Source organism: Microtus ochrogaster, chromosome 5 (genome assembly GCF_000317375.1).
Source record: "Microtus ochrogaster isolate Prairie Vole_2 chromosome 5, MicOch1.0, whole genome shotgun sequence".
Taxonomy (NCBI): Eukaryota; Metazoa; Chordata; class Mammalia; order Rodentia; family Cricetidae; genus Microtus; species Microtus ochrogaster.
Window position 1 is genome coordinate 51,772,074 of NC_022012.1, and position 9,688 is coordinate 51,781,761.

The following is a 9,688-nucleotide window of genomic DNA, read 5'->3' on the forward strand; positions in this document are numbered from 1 at the left end:
TTATTGATTATTAAAGAAAATAAGCCCAGGAATTTCCAGTAGTCAGTTTACGACCTTTGATATGTGCTTGTGTGTGTATGCTTGTGTGTGTGCAGGTGCATGTGTGTATACCAGAGGAGGAAGTAAGGTGCTGTTCATCTGGCAAGTGCACCTTTTTTATTTTTCTTTTCTGAGAGAGTGTGTGTGGGGTACATGTGAATTGAGAGGACAACTTGGGAGGAGTCGGTTCTCTTTTTCCACAGTGTAGGGCTTGAGAATTGAGCTCAGGTCACCACGCTTAGCAGCAAGCCCCTTTTCTTACTAAGCCATTTACTGGGCATGCTTATTTATTTATTTGTTTGTTTATTTATTTATTGAGATAGGGTCTCTCACTAGCTTGGAGTATTCCATTGAGTGTAGGGTTAAGCCCAGCCCATTGGGGGTGGGTTCGCCTTGGGCTAATGTTTACCTATAAATCTGCCGGGCATGCGCCCAACCCTTCCCTTCTGCTTCCTGTTTTCCATGGGAACCTTGGTACTGTAAGTCTATTTTCCCATTAAAGCTGTGTATATTTTTTACAATCTGTCTGCATTCATTTACGCCGCTTACAATTGAGATGCAAGGATCTGCCAATGTTTGCCTCCCTAGTGTGGGGAGTATAAGCCTGCACTATTGTTTGTATACCACTGTTTTTTGTTTTTTTTTTAAACAGGATTTATTACCTGGAAATAGTGGTATATACCTTTAATCCCAGTATTTGCAAGGCAGAGGCAGGCAGATTTCTGAGTTTGAGTCTATATAGTTAAGTCCCAGGACAGCCAGAGCTACATAGTGAGAGCCTGCTTCAAAGCAAAACCAAAAACAAACAAGTCAGGGTCTGTCTAAGTGTAGCCCTGGCTGGTGTGGTGCACTGTGTAAAGCCAGGCTGGTATTGCCTCATCTCCTGGGGTTAAGAGCGTACGCCTCCACACCCAACTCACAGCTTTCACTTTGTCCTGGGGATTTAACTCAGGTCTTTTTTGTTGGCAAGACAGGCACTTTATGGAATGAGTCATCTTCCTAGCCCCTTATCATCTCTTCACTGGGCTTCCACTTCAGTCCCGATGTTATCTCTTTCCACCCATATGCTTCAGGAGTGTTTGCGTTGTTATTAGAAGCCTTAATTTTCCATTGCTTAGACTGTGTCACTTATACATGTCAGCTCTCAGGCCTCATCTGAGACTTGTTTATGTGTATTTCGCTTGCCATGCTGTTGTACCTTTCTGACCTTTGCACATGCAGTCCTGCATGATGGGCCTTTTGAAACTTCTGTACTATATACAGAAAGCTTCACTTTACCTTTACAATTCGTCTGATGTGCATTAGCCTTTACCTGAGCTACCACCAGAACTTAGCATTTTCTCACATTGTGACCTTACTACTGTCACTGTATTTTGAATATATTATTTAATTAATACATGGCGATTTTACTTATTTATGACATAGGATATAGTAAATAAATATGTAAATATAATCCATATATGCAATGAATAATGATCAGATCAAGGTAGTTGATAAATCTCACTCCTGAAAAAAAAATCTCACTCCTGATAATTCCCATTTTTAATTTTGGAAGTGTTCACTATGCTCTCCATTAGTTATGTTGAAGTCATTGTTAGTAAGCATAGTCATTGTATTGCTTCTGGAGCCAGCTCAGGTGCTAAGGATGATGCCACTTAGAGTTTAGAAGACACTGAACAGGTCATACTGCTTATCTTATCACAGGCCACATGCAATACTGTGCTAGTTAGGACCTTGAAAATTGTTTTTCTAGGAATTGCTAATCTCCCTGGCATGTATTTTGAAAAGTTGAAATGATATTTGGCAGTGGTACCTACTTGCTAAAATCCAATTTTATTGTGATTTGAAATCAGGACCGTCATATCTGTTGTACATGGGGTATAATTAGTAGAGTTAAACAGGCAATCTGCCTGAAGTACTTAAGAACGATGCTTGGAGTATAGTAAGCGCTTGCACACTGTATAGCTCTGTGGCTACAAGAGACATTGTGGTAACTGGCTCAGGGATGAAAACCTGGCATATGGGATTATGACTGCCTGAGTCAGTAGAATCATGTGTTCAAGACTAGCCAGAGCTGAGTGAGACCTTGTCTCACTTCAAAACAATTGGAACGATCTGAAAATATGCTTCTTTCCAAGTTCAGAACTAATTTACAAATAAATTTCTGAACTCTAATATGCCCATTAATAAGTTGACAGTTAAGCACGTATAGGAAAGCTAAACATAGGAAACATTACTCTTTCTTAAGTAGAGAACCTCAGCTAGTCTTTTATCTCTGTCTTCCTTATTCCCCACACTCTTCTTAGAGGGAATCTTTTTGAAAATAAAACAAAATGGAAATTACTTAGTTTACTTTATTGACATTTGGCCTGGATATGGTGGTATCTACCAGTAATATCAGTGTTTATGAAAGTGAAGCAGGAGAATGTTCAGTTCAAAGCCAACCTGGGCTGTGTAGCAAGCTACCTGTTTCAAAAAGCAAACAAATAAATAAGGTAAACATTAACATGACTAAGAGATGTGTAGGTGACCATAGACTCAGAAGGATTCAAAAGAACTATGCTTATAGATGATCTTTTTAAAAGGAATTATTTTGTTTTTAGATATTAAATGAAATTATAGATGTTTATGACTTTAGAAGCAAAGAGGTAAGAAATCTAAATATACCAGGTATGGTAGCACTTATCTTTAATCCCAGCACTTAGGAGACAGAGTCAGGTGCATCTATGTGAGTTCAAGGTCATTCTGGCCTACATGCCAATTCCTGGACAGCAGGGTCTCTCCACAGAGAAAAGTCCAATCTCAAAACAAACAACAATCTAATTCTATAGAAGTAGATCCTTTTTAGATCTGCATTTGAATTGTGCATTCTTTTTGTTGCAGTGAATATATTTAGTTGAAGTAAATATTTTCATGAGAACGTTTTCAGAAATGGAGTTACTTATTCACAACTGTTTATGGTTCATTGTAGAAATATGTTGCCCAATTTCAGACAGATTATGCTGACATACATCAGGCATGTGTCACATCCATCTTCTCTGTGTCACCTACATCAATGGCGTGATGCCTTTTATTTAATTTTATACTCTGAAATGGAAGATAGGAGTATATTAATTTTTATTAAGCATCAAGGTTGAACTTTTTATATTTAATCTTTTATGTTTTCCATAATGTAAAATGTCTCTTCTCTATTTTCTCTTATACTTTGATCTATATATGGTATCATGAAACATGGAGTTGATGCTAGTCACTTGTTAAGTTTAACTTTTTGCTGGGTGGTGGTGCATATCTTTGATCCCAGCACTTGGAAGGCAGAGGCAGGTGGATCTCTGAGTTCGAGGCCAGCCTGGTCTTCAGAGTGAGTTCCAGAACAGCCAAGACTGTTAACATAGAGAAACCCTGTCTTCAAAAACAAGAACAAATAAAAAAACTTAACTTTTTGTCTTGATTTTCTCAGAAAATTCTATATACCTAGTTTTCTAAGTTAAGAAAATGAATGTATTAGAAACATTAAGTTCACCGATCCCTTTTTCCAGATTGAAGAAGGGATTGTGGTGATGGAGGATGATTCTCCAGTAGAAGCTGTGAGCACACCTAACACTCCTCGGAACCTTGCTGCGTGGAAAATTAGTATTCCATATGTAGACTTTTTTGAGGATCCCTCCTCTGAAAGGAAGGAGAAAAAGGAGAGAATACCTGTGTTTTGTATCGATGTTGAAAGAAATGATAGACGAGCAGGTAAGATTTCTGAGTTCCTAAAATGCTCTGTATCTGTCTTTACTGAGTGTAAACTTGTTGCTGTTTGTAACTGTTGAATGAGATTCCAGGTAAGTGTCCAGAGCGCAAAGTGGGTGAAAGGGTAGTGTTTCCTAGGTTACGTGCTATCAGTTGGCTGATTTGTTCAGCCAATACTGAGTAGTTCTTGATTCAAGACTCAGAGCCCAAGGAAGCTTATGTAATATTCTTTTGCTGTATTGTTTTTTAAGATTTCTTTTTATCTTATGTGTGAGAGTTTGGCTGTATGTGTATATATGTGCCTGGTTTCTGGAGGTCTAGAACTGGAACTACAGGTTGTGGTGAACCACCCTGTGAGTGCTGGGAACCAAACCTGGATCCTCTGAAAGAGTGGCCAATGCTCTTAGCCACCAAGCCATTTCTCTAATCCCTCTTTTTACTGGTTTTGTTGCTGTCATCATTAGCCATCATACTTAGCTAGCTATTATTAATGCATTTGCCACTGTATTAAGTATTATACCAACTTATTTACTATATTATTTTTATATGAGTGGGTGGCACACATATAGAGGTCTCTTTCTACCGTGTGGCTCCTAGCTATCAAGCTCAGCTGTACTGAGCTATCTCTCCACCTTGTATTATACAAGTTTAAACAGCATTCCCTTTCCCCATTTTTTCTTTTCATGTTAAACATTTTTTAATAAATTTTTTCATGCAATATATTTTGATCATATTTTTCCCTTTCCCACATCTTTCCTCCCACCCTCCTCCTTCCCCCCCTTTTTTTTGGTAATGGCAAAGTAGAATTGGATGAACTATGCTCAAACACAACTTTACCAAATGTCTTCATGTTTTGCTGTCTTTTCTCCTTTGGCTGTCTCAGGTGTGGATTGTAATTGAGAACTGAACAGCACTGACAGCAGAATAATCCCTCGCCACTCAGCTTTGTTGAGCAGGTGGGGCGTTCAGTATAAAGGGAATACGGAGTCTTGCACATTTTGGGACTGACAAACAGGAACTTGAAGGAAAGCTCAGGAAGGGGGAACACCTGTGAGATGAAAAGGGAGAGGAGAGACTAGTTAACTGAGGAGCAGTGAAGGCCAGTGATTGTCGTTTCTCTTACTGGATTTTCCAAAAATATTTTCAGAAACTAATCCTAGTTCAGGAACACAGAACATAAAATCAGATTATTCCGAGTAATAATTCTGGAACTCACTCTGTAGACCAGGCTGGCCTCGGACTCAGAGATACACCTGCCTCTGCCTCCTGAGTGCTAGGATTCAGGGTGTACACCACTACCACTTGGTGGTCAAATACTTTTGTTATTGACTTTTTGAACAAACATTTAAAATTTTTGTGCTCTATTTCTGAGAGTTTGACTTAATAATTAAAATTTAAAATATAAACATATTCTAAAAATAGCTATAGTCATCAGCATGACAGAGCCTTACCATCCACGCCCAGGAAGCATGACCTCCAGAGGAGGAAAGTGTGTGTCATTTTCATCACTTGCTACACTGATGTTTACTGCGCAGGAAAATACAATTCTCAATTTTATGGGCTGATGAAATGACTCAACCTGACTTACTGCTCTGGGACCCACATGGTGGAAGAGAGAACTGTGTTGTCCTCTGACTTCCACAGATGTGCCATGGCACGGCGTACATGTGTATGCAGACAAACATAGATAAATAATTTTGTAAATTTTAAAAATAGTAATTGCATACTTTTAAAAGTTCCTACTAGCTTTGTGATTCTATTATCAAAAGCCATCTGTTTGCTTGTAATATCATAAAAAGGAAATTTATCATATCCTTCTGAATAATTTAGAATTAAAATATGAAATGAAATATGATAATGTGATAAATAAAATAAAGATTGTAATGTAATACTTCCATTTTAGTATTATTGTTTCACTTTTTGTAGTGGGTTATAAAATTGCTTATTTTTAACTTACAGTTGGGCATGAACCTGAACATTGGTCTGTCTATAGAAGATACCTTGAATTCTATGTACTTGAATCAAAATTAACAGAATTTCATGGTATGTTGTTTTCTTAATATAAAGCATAATAATTCTTTTTTGAATTGGCCTTCTTTTTTTTCTTTTCTTTATTTTTTTTGTTTATTTTTTTTTAGTTGTTGAAAAAAAATTTCCACCTCCTTCCCATTTCCCTCCCCTTCCTCCCACACATTGCCCCTTCTCCCCACTCCCCTACCCTCACTCCATGCCCCCTCCCCCTTGAGAATGAAGAGCAGTCCAGATTCCCTGCCCTGTGGGAAGTCCAAGGTCCTCCCACTTCTATCCAGGTCCAGGAGGGTGAGCATCCAAACAGGCTAGGCTCCCACAAAGCCAGTTCATGTATTAGGATCGAAACCTAGTGCCATTGTCCTTGGCTTCTCATCAGCCTTCATTGTCCACCATGTTCAGAAAGTCCGGTTTCATCCCATGCTTATTCAGTCCCAGTCCCGCTGGCCTTGGTGAACTCCCAATAGATCAGTTCCACTGTCACAGTGGGTGGGTGCACCCCTCTTTCTCCTGACTTCCTTGCTCATGTTCTCCCTCCTTCTGCTTCTCATTTGGACCTTAAGAGCTCAGTCCAGTGCTCCAGTTTGGGTCTCTGTCTCTATCTCGATCCATTGCCAGATGAAGGTTCTAAGGTGATATGCAAGATATTCATCAGTATGGCTATGGGATAGGGTCATTTCAGGTTCCCTCTCCTCAGTTGCCCAAGGTACTAGCTGGGGACATCTCCCTGGACACCTGGGAGCCCCTCTAGAGTCAAGTCTCTTGCCAACCCTAAGATGGCTCCCTTAATTAGGATATATATTTCTCTGCTCCCGTGTCCACCCTTCCTTTATCCCAACTATCCCATTCCCCCAAGCTCCCCCAATCCTCCCCTTCTCACGTTTCTTACCCCAATTCCCCTTAGCCCCATGCCACCTCACCCCCAAGTTCCCAGTTTTTGCCCGGCAATCTTGTCTACTTCCCATATCCAGGCGGATGACCATATGTTTTTCTTTGGGTTCACCTTCTTATTTAGCTTCTATAGGATCACAAATTATATGCTCAATGTCCTTTATTTATGGCTAGAAACCAATTATGAGTGAGTACATCCCATGTTCATCTTTTTGGGTCTGGGATACCTCACTCAGGATAGTGTTTTCTATTTCCATCCATTTGCATGCAAAATTCGCGAAGTCATTGTTTTTTACTGTTGAATAATACTCTAATATGTATATATTCCACACTTTCTTCATCCATTCTTCCATCGAAGGGCATCTAGGTTGTTTCCAGGTTCTGGCTATTACAAATAATGCTGCTATGAACATAGTTGAACAAATGCTTTTGTCACATGATAGGGCATCTCTTGGGTATATTCCCAAGAGTGGTATTACTGGATCTTGGGGTAGGTTGATCCCGAATTTCCTGAGAAACAGCCACACTGATTTCCAAAGTGGTTGCACAAGTTTGCATTGCCACCAGCAATGGATGAGTGTGCCCCTTACTCCACAACTTCTCCAGCAAAGGTTATCATTGGTGTTTTTGATTTTAGCCATTCTGACAGGTGTAAGATGGTATCTCAAAGTTGTTTTAATTTGCATTTCCCTGATCGCTAAGGAGGTTGAGCATGACCTTAAGTGTCTTTTGGCCATTTGAATTTCTTCTGTTGAGAATTCTCTGTTCAGTTCAATGCCCCATTTTTTTGGGGGGGGGTTTCGAGACAGGGTTCCTCTTTTGGAGCCTGTCCTGGAACTAACTAGCTCTTGTAGACCAGGCTGGTCTCGAACTCACAGAGATCCGCCTGCCTCTGCCTCCCGAGTGCTGGGATTAAAGGTGTGCGCCACCACCGCCCGGCTCCGTCAGTGCCCCATTTTTTAATTGGGTTAATGATTGGCCTTCTTGAAATGTCTTGTACCAGATTTTTTTTTTACTTTAATTAAGTGTACCAATTGATGTCGACAGCTGTATGTAGGTCTGTTGAAAAGATGAATGTTGGTTTTTTGCCTTTTTTATATCTATATTTTAAGTTTTTACAATGTATATTGACTTTTTTAAGTAATGAAAGTTTAAAGTAGCTCTTTGTACATAAAAAATTGCTATCCACCTCTCTGTGTGAAAATTGTTAAAACATAGTCATATCACTACAAGACAGTATTGGGAATCTGAATTTTCGTAGTAGTTTCAAATAGTGTTTAAAGTAGCCAAAACAGTAAGAACTTTATTCACCAATTTCAGGCACATTTCCCGATGCTCAGCTTCCATCCAAAAGGATCATTGGTCCCAAAAACTATGAGTTCTTAAAGTCAAAGAGAGAGGAGTTTCAGGAGTATCTGCAGGTACAGCTCCAGCTCGCATGCTCAAATTGAGGCATCAGTAACTCCAGTTTGTTTCTCTTCTTTATGCTTTTTCCTGTTTTCCTCAATTATTTCTTCTCTTTTTAATTGCATATATTTATTGTACAAAGTAATGCTTTTATTATGCCATTACCATATGCATGGATGATGTATTTTGATCATACTTTACTCATAATCCTTAATTCTCTTTTCCTCCTTCCCTGCCTCCTGCTGGTTGCTTTCTTCTTCCTACATAGCCCTCTTCCATTTTCATGTCTTTTTTTAAAATGTACAATCTTTTTTAAAGATTTATTTATTATGTGTACAATGTTCTGCCTTCATGTATGCCTGTATGCCAAAAGAGGGCACCAGATCTCATTAAGGATGGTTGCTGGGAATTGAACTGAGGACCTCTGGAAGAGCAGCCAGTGCTCTTATGTGCTGAGCCATCTCTCCAGCTCCTTAATCTACAGTTTTATGAGGGAAAATGTATAGTGTTTATCTTTCTGAGACTTGCTTATTTGCTTGACATGTTGAGTCCAGTTCCATTCATTTTCTGGTAAATTACATCACTTTGTTCTTTGTGACTGAATGAATCAACAGTGTGCATACATAATACATTTGCTTATCCATTATCTGTTGTTGATGCATGCATAGTTTTGCTCTGATTTTGTAACTTGGCTGTTGTGAGTAGTACCATGGTAAACATGGATATGCAAATGTCTCTTGTTCATGCATGCTTTGCTCTGTAATACCTGTCCACAGAATTAAAACATACTTTTTTCTTTTTTTTTTTCAACAACTCACTTATTATGTATCAGTGTTCTGCCTACACACCAGAAGAGGGCACCATATCATTTTAGTGATTGTGAGCCACTATGTAGTTGCTGGGAATTGAATTCAGGACCTCTGGAAGAGCAGCCAGTGCTCTTAACCTCTGAGCCATGTCTCTAGCCCAACATATATTTTTCTATGTAGATTTTAAAATGAACTTTTGTCTGGTCATGGTGGCACACACCTTTAATGCTAGCTAGCACTTGGGAGGCAGTTGGATCTTGGTGAGTTTGAGGCTAGCTTGGTCTATATAGTGGGTTCCAGGACAGATAGAGCTACATAATGAGAACCTGTCTTGGGGAGAATATCATATTTATACTGTTTGTATTTTTTTTGATACTGGGGATCAAACTCAAGGTTTTGCATATGCCAACTAAGCATTCTAACACTGAGGTATATCCCTGATACTCAATGTTTTTTTTTTTCAAATTAACAACCAATAAAATATTAGCTATTTCTTGAGAGGGTTTTAATTAGTTTTATGTTAATTAAAATCTTGACTTAGGAAAGAAAACCTTTTGGTATAAAAAAATTAAATGTATTCTAAGAATGTTGGACTTTGTTTGATTTTATGCTTAACTTTCTCAGCTTGGGAATTATCCTTTTCACTTTATTACTTAGTCCTTTTTTTATTTTTTTATTTTTTTTATTTTCGAGACAGGGTTTCTCTGTGGTTTTGGAGCCTGTCCTGGAACTAGCTCTGTAGACCAGGCTGGTCTCGAACTCACAGAGATCCGCCTGCC

General features: G+C 38.9%; 1 protein-coding gene across 4 annotated transcripts in view; it reads left to right on the plus strand.

Moving 5' to 3' along the window:
* Snx14 (sorting nexin 14) overlaps positions 1 to 9,688 on the plus strand; it is a 60,698-nt gene that overhangs the window by 39,848 nt on the left and 11,162 nt on the right. For all 4 annotated transcript variants that reach the window (XM_005347530.2, XM_026779214.1, XM_026779215.1 and 1 more), the window contains 3 exons: positions 3,576 to 3,777; positions 5,734 to 5,817; positions 8,014 to 8,114. In XM_005347530.2, coding sequence (XP_005347587.1) covers positions 3,576 to 3,777; positions 5,734 to 5,817; positions 8,014 to 8,114 — 387 coding nt within the window. The remainder of the gene's footprint in view (positions 1 to 3,575; positions 3,778 to 5,733; positions 5,818 to 8,013; positions 8,115 to 9,688) is intronic.